General features: G+C 38.1%; 1 protein-coding gene across 3 annotated transcripts in view; it reads left to right on the forward strand.

Moving 5' to 3' along the window:
- MANBA (mannosidase beta) overlaps positions 1-14,058 on the forward strand; it is a 114,058-nt gene that overhangs the window by 54,341 nt on the left and 45,659 nt on the right. For all 3 annotated transcript variants that reach the window (XM_079920761.1, XM_079920762.1, XM_079920763.1), the window contains exons 9-11: positions 3-120; positions 1,721-1,807; positions 4,935-5,102. In XM_079920761.1, coding sequence (XP_079776887.1) covers positions 3-120; positions 1,721-1,807; positions 4,935-5,102 — 373 coding nt within the window. The remainder of the gene's footprint in view (positions 1-2; positions 121-1,720; positions 1,808-4,934; positions 5,103-14,058) is intronic.

Raw genomic sequence — 14,058 nt, forward strand, 5'->3', positions numbered from 1 at the left:
AGATTACGGCTCCTTTTGCAGTCTGTTGTGGATGCTAACATGAATGCTCTCCGGGTTTGGGGAGGAGGAATTTATGAGCAGGATGAATTCTATGAACTCTGTGATGAACTAGGAATAATGGTGAGTAATTGACAGCTCATTATTTTCTTTGTTGATTTGTTACTGTATCCTCAGTTTGACCTCCAGTGTTCTGAGTGGGTGATATTGCCTATTCCTTTGTGTTATTTTTTCATTGAAGTGTAGTTGATTTACAATGTTATGCTAGTTTCAGGTGTACAGTGAAGTGATTCAGTTATACATATATATGCATATTCTTTTCCTTTATGGTTTATTACAGGATATTGAATATAGTTCCCTATGCTATACAGTAGGACCTTGTTGTTTATCTATTTTATATATAGTAGTTTGTATCTGCTAATCCCAAACTCCTAATTTATCCTTCCCCAGCTCCTTCCCCTTTGATAATCATAAGTTTGTTTTCTATGTCTGTGTTTCTGTGTCATAAATAAATTCATTTGTGTCATATTTTAGATCCCACGTATAAGTGATATCATAGCCCATTCCTTCTTTTCTCAGAGCCAGGAATGATGTTCCACTTTTCTGCAAAGGAATAAATGGCATCTCGCAAACCCTGAGCCATAGTTGATAGTGAATATCATAATTATTTTGAATGATAGACATTCTGCGTATTGGTTATATCTAAGCATATATCTATATTTTCTTTGTAATTTTCTTTGTGATAGGAGGGTAAGCATAAAAAAGAAAATAAAATATTAAAAAGTTTTAACTTTAAGGAGATCTAACAAGACCTAGCGAGAAGAAAAATGATAAAATTAAATTTTAATAGCTGTGCTTAATATTGTCATTAAGTACTCTGAACATAGTTTGCATTGGTGAGGGTTAAGCAAAGGAAATATAGTCTTTTAGTTCTAGTATTACAGTTCTAAAATATAAAGCACTTCATAGCAGAGTAGTAATTTTAATAATATTGACAATGCTCATGGTCATGATGATGTGACAATATGCTGTAATATTCCAGGCATTGTTCTCAGTGCTCTGCAGCTATTATTTTATTTTAGCTTCATGCCCACTCTATGAGGTAGTTACTGTTGTTCTCTATCCCCATTTTACAGGTAGGAAAACTGACATGTGGAGAAGTTAACTAGCCCAAACTCACACAGTGGGTATATGGTGGAACTGAAGTTCTGAGTCAGGCCAACTACTGCATCGTAATGGCCTCCCTAGCAATGCACTTAAGTGGTTTCATTTCTAAATTGTCCATGTAGTAATCCTTTTGGCCATGAAGTTAATTCCTTTATAAACAAAATACGTTTCTTAACAGTCTGGCCATCACTCAGTACCAAATTCCTGGTGAAAATCAGAGTGAATCAGGAGTGAGAAGGGGTTGGGAGAAAGCTTCTTACTGAATTTCATATTCCCCTCAGCACAAGCACTGTTTCATTATTTGAATTCCCTTTTCTTCTTTTTCTTTTCTGCCTACCTAACATTTTCTCTTCTCAGGTTTCCCTACAGTTCCAGAGAGTCTGTGAGTGCCTTTCCCAGTACCTCATGCTTTGTGATGCTCAAATGATCACACTCATTGGGCTAAGTTGATTTTTCATTTGCATGAAAGATAATGCCCAAAGTTCAGAATGAAGAATTTCTTTCTGGGCAGTAAAATCTATGGAAGTGCTATATTGCCTTTTATTTGATTTGATAGGTATGGCAGGATTTTATGTTTGCCTGTGCACTTTACCCAACTGATCAGGATTTCATGGATTCAGTGAGAGCAGAAGTTTCTTACCAGGTATGTTATTACCATTTCAAGTAGAAGTAAAGGCTTAAGTTTTAGTTCTGCCTTTTGTTAAACCTCTCCTTGTTTCTTCTTTTTAAAAAAATTTTTATTGAAATATAGTTGATTTACAGTGTGTGTTTAGTTTCTTCTCCTTGTTTCTTTTTGTTGTTCTCTTTACTAAATCCCATGAAAAAAATCAGTCAGGTAATTGACTACCTAGGCGATTCCACCCAGTCTCATGACTTTAACTCTTCCTATTGGCTGATGACTGTCAGATTTATTCCTGGCCCTGACTCATCTGCTGAACTCCTCGTTCTTATTATCCAGCTGCCTACTTGGTGCCTCTACTTGGAGGTCTAATAGGAATCTCAAATGTAACATGTCCAAACCAAACTTATATTACCTTCCCCAGACTTGCTTTTCTTGCAGTTTTCCCCACCTCAATAAATGGCGATGCCAGTCTTTGAATTTCTCAGGTCAAAAATTTTAAGTGATTCTTGACTCCTTGATTTCTTTTACATTCCACATATAAGCACTTTTATATTTATAGATCTATGAATGCAAAGAAGTGATTGTATCCTAGCTCTGTCCACTGAAAAGACCTAGAAACAGTGAACAACCTAGTCATATTGAGCATTCTTATATTGAAATAATCCCACTAAGAGAAGGGTTCTTAGAGAAATGGCTGATACCAAGTCTGGGACAGGAAGTATACTAGATGGTCCTGAAATATTTTGGCATACCAATAACAAGGAAACTATCAAAGATACGTTAAAAGAACTTTGATGAGACTCTGACCAACCAAAAGTGGGACAACTTGAAATTCAATAAGGATAAGAATGTCAGTGGATTGAAATCCATCAAGTATGTTAAAATCCACGAGTTCGTAATTAGAGTGTCTGTGAATGTATTTTTGTGTGAAAACACAAAAGAAATGAAAAAAAAAGATTATTATAACATTCAAGATAGTGGTTACTTTTGGAAGGAAGGAGGGGCTACGATTAGGAAGGGGTACATGAGGGCTTCTGGGGTGCTTGGTAAAGTTTTCTTTCTTTGGCTGGATTGTGTGTTATAAGTGTGATTGCCTTATAATAGTTCACCATGTCATAATTTGTTTTCTGTAGTTTTCTGAAGTTTAGAGAATGAACATTGAATCATCCCTTGCTCAGAGCCCTCCAGATAAAATTAAAGGTCCTCACCATGCACTATCCTGTCTCAGCCTCCCTCTCCAGCCTCATCAAGCGCCGTTTTCCCCGTACTCTCTGTGCCCCGGAGCGCCTTCTCTATTACCCTCTCCTGTGGACCACCTCGCTCGTGTTTTTCTGGCCCGTCTCACCTTGGGCATGACTCTCTGGGAAGAAGCTTTCTATGTCTGCAAGTCTAGATTAGGTCATTTTCCCTTTGTGACATACATCACACTTGAAATTACGTTTTCGATATTTTGTCACTGCATCAAAATTATAATATCCCTGAGGCCTAGGGCATGTTCCTCCCTGTATGTCCCCATGATCTGGCTGTTTTATTCATCAGATGTATAGATGGATGGATGAATGAATAACTTTTAAAATATTAATTATAGTTATGTAGGTTGTAAACATGTCAGTTTTATTTTTAATTTTCTGTCACACAAGTAAAATATGATATCTATGTGTTTTCAGTTCTTTTATATATTTTAAAGAGGAGAACTTTTTAATTGCAGAGTTTATTAAAATTTTAAAGTAAAGCTCACCGGAAAATTCTAGGTCAGTTCGAAGGGTGTGTGTAGCACAGAGTCACTGAAGCTTTTTGTCTCTTCAGTATCTGTATTTGTGTTTTCATCAGTACCATAAACATGCCTGTCACAGTTGGTCACAGCCCTCACTTACGTGGGCATATACAGAGGCAAATAAGGAAATACTGTTTATAAGACTGGTTAAGAAAAAACACAAGACTTTAATTTTTTTAATGAGATATATCTCTTTAAGATATTCTTACTGCGTCTCTACTTCATGTATGGGTTACTTGGCATATTGAATGGAGACCACGGAGAGAACATCAGCTGGGATCCATCACGTAATCGTCCATTACAGTGCAAGAGAAGCTATAAATACCAATGAGGTTATATTGCTGAAACATGTTTGAAAAGAATTTCCCTTGACTGTTGACTCACTCTGTTGTTGGCAAAGAGCTTTAATTGCCTTCTTTTGCTGGGCTACATCTTCCAGTGTGTCAGAAGAACTGGATCCTTTCACGTTTATGTCGGGCGGGCAGTGAGCCCAGTTCACTCAGACCTCAACTCTTAAGGCAGGCAGGATATTCAGATTCCCTAATTTCTTCTTCTATGTTTAGATATATTCAGTGACTTACTTGTAGTTGTGGCTTGCGGGCTGTAGAGCACAGGCTCGGTAATTTTGTCGCATGGGCCCAGTTGCTCTGCAGCATGTGGGATCTTCCCGGACCAGGGCTTGAACCCGTGTCCCCTGCATTGGCAGGCGGATTCTTAACCACTGTGCCACCAGGGAAGTCCAGTGGATTTCCTAAGACAGGACATTGATAGTTATTTCAGGGGACAGCCTCTTGATGTCCTAATCTTTTTTCCTTTAGAATATTCCATATATTTGTCCTTAACTTTCAGAGTATCTCTGGTACTCACTTGCTTTGTAAAACCCTCTCTAACTGTCCTGGTTTTCTGATCTTGGTGGAAACTGTGTGGGAACTTCAGTTCCTCTCTCAGCAGTAGTGTTTGTTCTGCCTCAGTTCTTTCTTCACAGAAAACTCCAACTTGCTCTTGAGAAGCTAAGCCCTGTAACGTAACGTCTCCTGCTTTTTGTGTTTCTTAGAACCTTTTTATGGCAAGTCAGATAACGATGAGGTTGATTTATTTTTCTCTTTTAATGAAAGGGATTACATTTTCTTTAGTTATATGGCGAGAAGAGGAACCCTATTTTCTCAATGTTTATAAAATCTAGATAAAAAGAATCTCAGCGATTTCTTAAAATGTCTTCCCACATGTAACATTACTGCTCATTTTCTGATGAGTTCCTGGCACGTAAAAATACATGTGCAGAAAGACAATGGCTGTAACTTTATGAGTAATTACAGCTCTGAGCTCTCTTATGTTGAGCATTTGAAAATTATTTTATGTTTTCTTCAATTTTAGGTCAGGAGACTGAAATCTCATCCCTCCGTCATCACATGGAGTGGAAATAATGAAAATGAAGCAGCTTTGATGTTGAATTGGTATGATATACAGCCCGGCAACCTGTCTACCTACATCGATGATTATGTGACACTGTATGTGAAAAACATCCGAAGGATTGTCTTCGAAGTAAGTTCGGACATACCTTGGAGATGTTGCAGGATCGGTTCCAGATACCACAATAGAGAGAATATTGCGATAAAGCTAGTCACATGAATTTTTGGTTTCCCAGTGCATAGAAAAGTTATGTTTACACTATACTGTAGTCTATTAAGTGTACAATAGCATTATGTCTTAAAAAACAATGTACATACCTTAATTTAAAAAATACTTCATTGGTAAAGATTGCTAATCGTTATCTGAGCCTTCAGCGAGTCATAATTTCTTTGCTGCTGGAGGGCTGTGCCTCGATGTTGATGCTGCCGACTGATCAGGGTGGTGGCTGCTGAGGGCTGGGGTGGCCGTGGGAATTTCTCAAAATGAGACAGCGACCAAGTTTGCCACATCGATCGACTCTTCCTTTTAGGAGCTGTTTTTCTGTAGCATGCAAGGCTGTTTGATAGCATTTTACCCACAGTAAAACTTCTTTCAAAACTGGAGTCAATTCTCTGAAACTCTGCCATTGCTTTATCAGCTAAATTTATGTGATGTTCTCAATTCTTTGTTACCATTTCAACAGTCTTTACAGCATCTTCACCAGGAGTAGATTCCATCTCAAGAAACCCCTTTGTTTGCTCAACTGTAGGAAGCAACTCCTTATCTGTTCAGGTTTTATCGTGAGATTGAAGCAATTCTGTCACATCTTCAGGCTCCACTTCTAATTCTGGTTCTCTTGCTATTTCTACCACACCTGCTGTTTCTTCCTCCACTGGAGTCTTGAACCCCTCAAGTCATCCATGAGGGCTGGAATCAACTTCTTCCAAACTCCTGTGCATGTTGATACTTCGACCTCTTCCCATGAATCATGAATGTTCTTCATGGCATCTAGAATGGTGAATCCTTTCCAAAAGGTTTTCAGTTGAATTTGCCCAGATCCAGTAGAGGAATTTCTAGCTATAGCCTTACAAAGTGTATTTCTTAAATAATAACACTTGAAAGTCAGAATTACTTCTTGATCCACGGCTGCCAAATGGATGTTGTGTTAGGAGGCATGAAAACGTCATTAATCTTGTTGTGCATCTCCATCAGAGCTCTTGGGTTGACCAGGTGTGTTGCCAATGAGCAGTCATATTTTGAAAGAAATCTTTTTTTTCTGAGCAATAGGTCTCAACAGTGGTTTTAAAATATTCAGCAAACAATGTTGTAAACAGCTGTGCTGTCATATAGGCTTTGTTGTGCCATTGATAGAGATAGGCAGAGTAGATTGAGCATCATCTTTCAGGGTCCTCAGATTTTCAGAATGGTAAATCAGCGTATTGCTAAATGAGCAACTTAAAGCCAAGTACAATAGCCCTTAACAAGAGAGTCAGCTTGTCCTGTGAAGCTTTGAAGCCAGGCATTCATTTCTCCTTAGCTGGGAAAGCCCTAGATGGTGTCTTCTTCCAATAGAAGGCTGTTTCATACGTTGAAAGTCTGTTGTTTGGTGTAGCCCCCTTTTTAAATTATCTTAGCTAGATCTTCTAGATAACTTGCTGCAGCTTCTATTATACGTCAGCACTTGCTACTTCACTTTGCTCTTTGATGTTATGGAGACGGCTTCTTTCCTTAAATCTCATGAACCAACCTCTGCTGGCTTCGAACATTTCTTCTGCAGCTTCCTCACCTCTCTCAGCCTTCATAGAATTGAAGAGAGTTAGGGCCCTGCTCTGGAATAGGCTTTGGCTTAAGAGAGTCCGTGGCTGTTTTGATCTTCTATCCAGAACTTCTCCATATCAGCAATAAGGCTGTTTTGCTTTCTTATCATTCATGTGTTCACTGGAGTAACACTTTCTGTTTTCTTCAAGAATTTTTCCTTTGCATTCACAACTTGGCTAACTGCCTGGTGAAAGAGGCCTAGCTTTGGGCCTGTCTTGGGTTTTGACGTGCCTTCCTCGCTAAGCTTAATCATTTCTAGCTTTTGCTTTAAATGAGAGACCCGTACTCTTCCTTTCACTTGAACACGAAATTGGCCTACTTTCCATACTGTGTGTCTCAGGGAACAGGGAGGTCTGGAGGGAGGGAGATGGGGGAATGGTTGGTTAGTGGAGCAGTCAGAACACACACAACACGTATGGATTACGTTTGCCATCTTGTATGGATGGCTTTGTGGTGCCACAAAACAATTACAGTAATAATATCAAAGATCACTGATTACAGATCACCATAACAAGTATAATAGTTAAAAATTTGAATTACTGCATAAATTACCAAAATGTGACACAGACACAGAATGAGCAAATGCTGTTGGAAATGGCACTGATAGACTTGCTTGATGCAGGGTTACCAGAAACCTTCAATTTGTAGTAACAATTGTATGCCTGTCATGCTTTTTAATGAAGTCGAATTTAAGAATCTGTCTTAAAAATGGATCGGTATGAATATTGATATTGTATATTCTTCTGTCCTGTTTTTAGCGTGGCCTTCAGCAATATCTTTTTAATTCAGAGTAGTCTATTATAATGCTGCAACATATGAAAGGATTCATGAATTGTGGACTTCTTTGAGAATTAATGTGTCTGTGAAACTCGCCACCCGTACACCAATATTGTGCTTAGAATTGCAAGTTGTCATGGCCTCTTTGGAGCCCATCCATGGATCCCCAAAGGCTGAGAATCTCTGTATTAAATGATTCATTGATATACCACTTCTTTTTTCCCCCATTTTTTGGTTCTTTAATATATTAATATACTGACTACTGTGAATTAATTTTCTAATGGTAAGCTAGTTGTAATATAAGCTCTGTTTAGTTATAATGCCTTGTTCTTTTGCTCTGCTAGATTTGATTTGCTAAGATTTTGGTAGAATTTAAAATTTCATATTCACAAGTGAAATTGGTATGTGGTAAGAATTGTAAACTCAAATGCCTAGAGGAGCCAAATTTGTTTTAAAAAGTTGAGTCAAGTGGAGTAGATGAGGTTCACAAAGAGAGAAGAGGGGACTGTGGTAATAGGAGAATGGATGTTGGGTCTCATAACATTTATATTCAGCATTAAAAAATGCTATCTAAACATAATTGGCAAGAAAGATTTGGCCCATAGAACCCAGCTTGTAGCATTTGGTGTGTATGTGTTTGTGCTCACCTCGCAGAATGAGTTAGGGGCCTTTTCCTTTTTAATATCTAGGAATAAAATAGAGATTATTCGTTTTATTGAGACAAATTCACCCATGTAACAGTCTGGGCCTAGTGCCTTTGTGGGGCATAGATTTTATTTTAATTTATTTTTTTATTGAAGTATAGCTGATTTACAATGTTGTACTAATTTCTGCTCTACAGCAAAGTGATTCAGTTATACACATATACACATTCTTTTTAAAATATTTTTTCCTTTATGGTTTATCATAGGATGTTGAATGTAGTTCCCTGTGCTATACAGTAGGACCTTGTTGTTTATCCATCCTATGTAGAATAGTTTGCATCTGCTAACCTCAAACTCCCAGTCCACCCCTCCCCCACCCCCTTCCCCTTGGCAACCACAAGTCTGTTCTCTACGTCCTTGATTCTGTTTCTGTTTTGTAGATAGGTTCATTTGTATTAGATACTACATTTAAGTGATAACATAATGGTATTTGTCTTTCGCTTTCTGACTTACTTCACTTAGTATGATAATCTCTGGTTGTGTCCATGTTGCTGCAAATGGCATTATTTCGTTCTTTTTTATGGCTGAGTAGTATTCCATTGTATATCTATACCACATCTTCTTTATCCATTTATCTGTTGATGGACGTTTAGGTTGTTTCCATGTCTTGGCTATAGGGTTGCATGTGTCTTTTTGAATTATAGTTGTGTCTGGATATGTGCCTAGGATTTCTGGATCAAACAGTAATTCTATTTGTAGGTTTTAAGGAACTCCTATACTGTTCTCCATAGTGGCTGTATCAATTTACATTCCCAGCAGTGCAAGAGGGTTCCCTTTTCTCCACACCCTCTCCAGCATTTGTTGTTTGTACATTTTCTGATGATGCCCATTCTAACTGGTGTGAGGTGATACCTCATTGTAGTTTTGATCTGCATTTCTCTAATAATTAGTGATGCTGAGCAGCTTTTCATGTGCTTCTTGGCCATCTGTATGTCTTCTTTGGAGAAATGTCAAGTTAGGTCTTCTGCCCAGTTTTGGATTGGGTTGTTTGTTTCTTTAATATTGAGCTGCATGAGCTGTTTATATATTTTGGAGATTAATCCTTTGTCCGTTGATTCGTTTGCGAATATTTTCTCCCATTCTGAGGGTTGTCTTTTCATCTTGTTTTTGGTTTCCTTTGCTGTGCAAAAGCTTTTAAGCTGCATTAGGTCCCATTTGTTTATTTCTGTTTTTATTTCCATTTCTCTAGGAGGTGGGTCAAAAAGGATCTTGCTGTGATTTATGTCATAGAGTGTTCTTCCTATGTTTTCCTCTAAGAGTTTTATAGTGTCCGGTCTTACATTTAGGTCTTTCATCCATTTTGAGTTTATTTTTGTGTATGGTGTTAGGGGGTGTTCTAATTTCATTCTTTTACATATAGCTGTCCAGTGTTCCCAGCAGCACTTATTGAAGAGACTGTCTTTTCTCCATTGTATATCCTTGCCTCATTTGTCATAGATGAGTTGACCATAGATTCATGGGTTTATCTCTGGGCTTTCTATCCATTTCCATTGATTATATTTCTGTTTGTGTGCCAGTACCATATTGTCTTGATTACTGTAGCTTTGTAGTATAGTCTGAAGTCAGGGAGTCTGATTCCTCTAGCTCCATTTTTCTTTCTCAAGATTGCTTTGGCTATTCGGGGTCTTTTGTATCTCCATACAAATTGTCAAATTTTTTGTTCTAGTTCTGTGAAAAATGCCATTGGTAATTTGATAGGGATTGCATTGAATCTGTAGATTGCTTTGGGTAGTATAGTCATTTTCACAATATTGATTCTTCCAATCCAAGAACATGGTATATCTCTCCATCTGTTTGTGCCATCTTTGATTTCTTTCATCAGTGTCTTATAGTTTTCTGAGTACAGGTCTTTACCTCCTTACGTAGGTTTATTGCTAGGTATTTTATTCTGTTTGTTGCAATGGTGAATGGGATTGTTTCCTTAATTTCCCTTTCTGATCTTTTGTTGTTAGTGTACAGGAATGCAGGAGATTTCTGTGCATTAATTTTGTATCCTGCAACTTTACCACATTCATTGATTAACTCTAGTAGTTTTCTGGTGGCATCTTTAGGATTCTCTATGTATAGTATCATGTCATCTGCAAACAGTGACAGTTTTACTTCTTCTTTTCCAATTGTATTCCTTTTATTTCTTTTTCCTCTCTGATTGCCATGGCTAGGACTTCCAAAACGTTATTGAATAATAGTGGTGAGAGTGGACATCCTTGTCTTGTTCCTGATCTTAGAGGAAATGCTTTCAGCTTTTCACAGCTGAGAATGATGTTTGCTGTGGGTTTGTCATATATCGCCTTTATTATGTTGAGGTAGCTTCCCTCTATGCCCATTTTCTGGAGAGTTTTTATCATAAATGGGTGTTGAATTTTGTCACAAGCTTTTTCTGCATCTATTGAGACGATCATATGGTTTTTATTCTTCAATTTGTTAATATGGTGTATCACACTGATTGATTTGCATATGTTGAAGAATCCTTGCATCCTTGGGATAAATCCCATTTGATCATGGTGTGTGATCCTTTTAATGTGTTGTTGGATTCTGTTTGCTAGTATTTCTTGAGGATTTTTGCATCTATATCCATCAGTGATATTGGTCTGTAATTTTCTTTTCTTGTAGTATCTTTGTCTGGTTTTGGTATCAGGGTGATTGTGGCCTCATAGAATGAGTTTGGGAGTGTTCCTTCCTCTGCAGTTTTTTGGAAGAGTTTGAGAAACATGGGTGTTAGCTCTTCTCTAAATGTTTGATAGAATTCACCTGTGAAGCCATCTGGTCCTGGACTTTTGTTTGTTGGAAGATTTTTAATCACAGTTTCAATTTCATTACTTGTGATTGGTCTTTTCTTATTTTCTATTTCTTCATGGTTCAGTCTTGGAAGGTTACATCCTTCTAAGAATTTGTCCATTTCTTCCAGGTTGTCCATTTTATTGGCATAGAGTTCCTTGTACTATTCTTTTATGACACTTTGTATTTCTGCGGTGTCCATTGTAACTTCTCCTTTTTCATTTCTAATTTTATTGATGTGAGTCTTCTCCCTCTTTTTCTTGATGAATCTGGCTAAAGGTTTATCAATTTTGTTTATCTTCTCAGAGAACCAGCTTTTAGTTTTATTGATCTTTGCTATTGTTTTCTTTGTTTCTATTTCATTTATTTCTAATCTGATCATAATGGTTTCTTTCCTTCTACTGACTTTGGGTTTTGTTTATTCTTTCTTCTCTAGTTCCTTTATATATGAGGTTAGATTGTTTATTTGAGATTTTTCTTGTTTCTTGAGGTAGGATTGTATTGCTATAAACTTCCCTCTTAGAACTACTTTTGCTGCATCTCATAGCTTTTGGATCGTCGTGATTTTGTCGTCATTTGTCTCTAGGTATTTTTTGATTTCCTCTTTGATTTCTTCAGTGACCTCTTGATTATTTAGTAACGTATTGTTTAGCCTCCATGTGTTTGTGTGCTTTATGTTTTTTCCCCTGTACTTTATTTCTTATCTCCTAGAATTGTGGTCAGAAAAGATGCTTGATGTGATTTCAATTTTCTTAAATTTACTGAGGCTTGATTTGTGACCCAAGATGTGATCTATCCTGGAGAATGCTCCATGTGCATTTGAGACGAAAGTGTAATCTGCTGTTTTTGGATGGAATGTCCTATAAATATCAAATCTATCTGGTCTATTGTGTCATTTAAAGTTTGTGTTTCCTTATTAATTTTCTGTCTTGATGATCTGTCCATTGGTATGAATGGGGTGTTAAAGTCCCCCACTATTATTGTGTTACTGTTGATTTCCTCTTTTACAACTGTTATCATTTGCCTTATGTATTGAGGTGCTCCTATGTTGGGTGCATAGATATTTATAATTGTTATATCTTCTTCTTGGATTGATCCCTTGATCAATATGTACTGTCCTTCCTTGTCTCTTGTTACAGTCTTTATTTTAAAGTCTTATTTCATCGATATGAGTATTGCTACTCCAGCTTTCTTTTGATTTCCATTGGCATGGAATATCTTTTTCCATTCCCCCACTTTCAGTCTGTATGTGTCCCTAGGTCTGAAGTGGGTCTCTTGTAGACAGCATATATATAGGTCTTGTTTTTATATCCATTCAGCTGGTCTATGTGTTTTGGTTGGAGCATTTAATCCATTCACATTTAAGGTAATTATCGATATGTATGTTCCTATTACCATTTTCTTAATTGTTTTGGGTTTGTTTTTGTAGGTCCTTTTATTCTCTTGTGTTTCCCACTTAGAGAAGTTCCTTTAGCATTTGCTTTTGAGCTGGTTTGGTGGTGCTGAATTCTCTTAGCTTTTGCTTGTCTGTAAAGCTTTTGATTTCTCCATCAAATCTGAGATCCTTGCTGGGTAGAGTAATCTTGGTTATAGGTTCTTCCGTTTCATCACTGTAAATATATGGTGCCACTCCCTTCTGGCTTGTAGAGTTTCTGCTGAGAAATCAGCTGTTAACCTTATGGGAGTTCCCTTGTACGTTATTTATCATTTTCCCCTTGTTGCTTTTAATAATTTTTCTTTGTCTTCAATTTTTGTCAATTTGATTACTATGTGTCTCGGCGTGTTTCTCCTTGGGTTTATCCTGCTGGGACTCTCTGTGCTTCCTGGACTTGGGTGGCTATTTCCTTTCCCACGTTAGGGAAGTTTTCAACTATAATCTTTTCAAATATTTTCTCAGGTCCTTTTCTGTCTCTCTTCTTCTTCTGGAACCCCTATAATGTGAATGTTGGTGTGTTAAATGTTGTCCCAGAGGTCTCTTAGGCTGTCTTCATTTCTTTTCATTCTTTTGTCTTTATTCTTTTCCACAGCAGTGAATTCCACCGTTCTGTCTTCCAAGTCACTTATCCATTCTTCTGCCTCAGTTATTCTGCTATTGATTCCTTCTAGTATATTTTTCATTTCAGTTATTGTGTTGTTCATCTCTGTTTTGTCCTTTAGTTCTTCTAGGTGTTTGTTCTTTAATTCTTCAAAGTCCTTGTGAAACATTTCTTGCATCTTCTCGATCTTTGCCTCCATTCTTTTTCTGAGGTCCTGGATCATCTTCACTATCATTTTTCTGAATTCTTTTTCTGGAAGGTTGCCTATCTCCACTTCATTTAGTTGTTTTTCTGGGATTTTATCTTGTTCCTTTATCTGGTACATAGCCTTCTGCCTTTTCATCTTGTCTGTCTTTCTGTGAATGTGGTTTATGTTCCACAGGCTGCAGAACTGTAGTTCTTCTTGCTTCCGCTGTCTGCCCTCTGGTGGATGAGGCTATCTAAGATGCTTGTGCAAGCTTCCTGATGGGAGGGACTGGTGGTAGATAGAGTTGGGTGTTGTCCTGGTGGGCAGAGTTCAGTAAAACTTTAACCCGCTTTTCTGCTGATGGGTGGGGCTGGTTTCCTCCCTGTTGGTTGGTTGACCTGAGGCGACCCAGCACTGACACCTACAGGCTCTTTAGTGGGGTAATGGTGGACTCCGGGAGGCCTCACGCCAGGGAGTACTTCCTAGAACTTCTGCTGCTAGTGTCCTTGTCCCTGTAGTGAGCCACAGCCACCCCCTGCCTCTGCAGGTGACCCTCCAACACTAGCAGGTAAGTCTGGTTCAGTCTCCTATGGGCCATGGCTCATGGGCCCAGCCGCTCTGAGGCACGTGCGATCTTCCAGACCGGGGCACGAACCCGTGTCCCCTGCATCGGCAGGCGGACTCTCAACCACCGCGCCACCAGGGAAGCCCTACAGTCTTCATTTTAAAGTCTATTTGTCTGATATAAGTATAGCTACACCAGCTTTCTTTGGGGTTCCAGTTGCATGGAATATCCCTTTCCATTCCTTCAA

Source organism: Stenella coeruleoalba (genome assembly GCF_951394435.1).
Source record: "Stenella coeruleoalba genome assembly, chromosome: 4".
NCBI classification, from domain to species: Eukaryota; Metazoa; Chordata; class Mammalia; order Artiodactyla; family Delphinidae; genus Stenella; species Stenella coeruleoalba.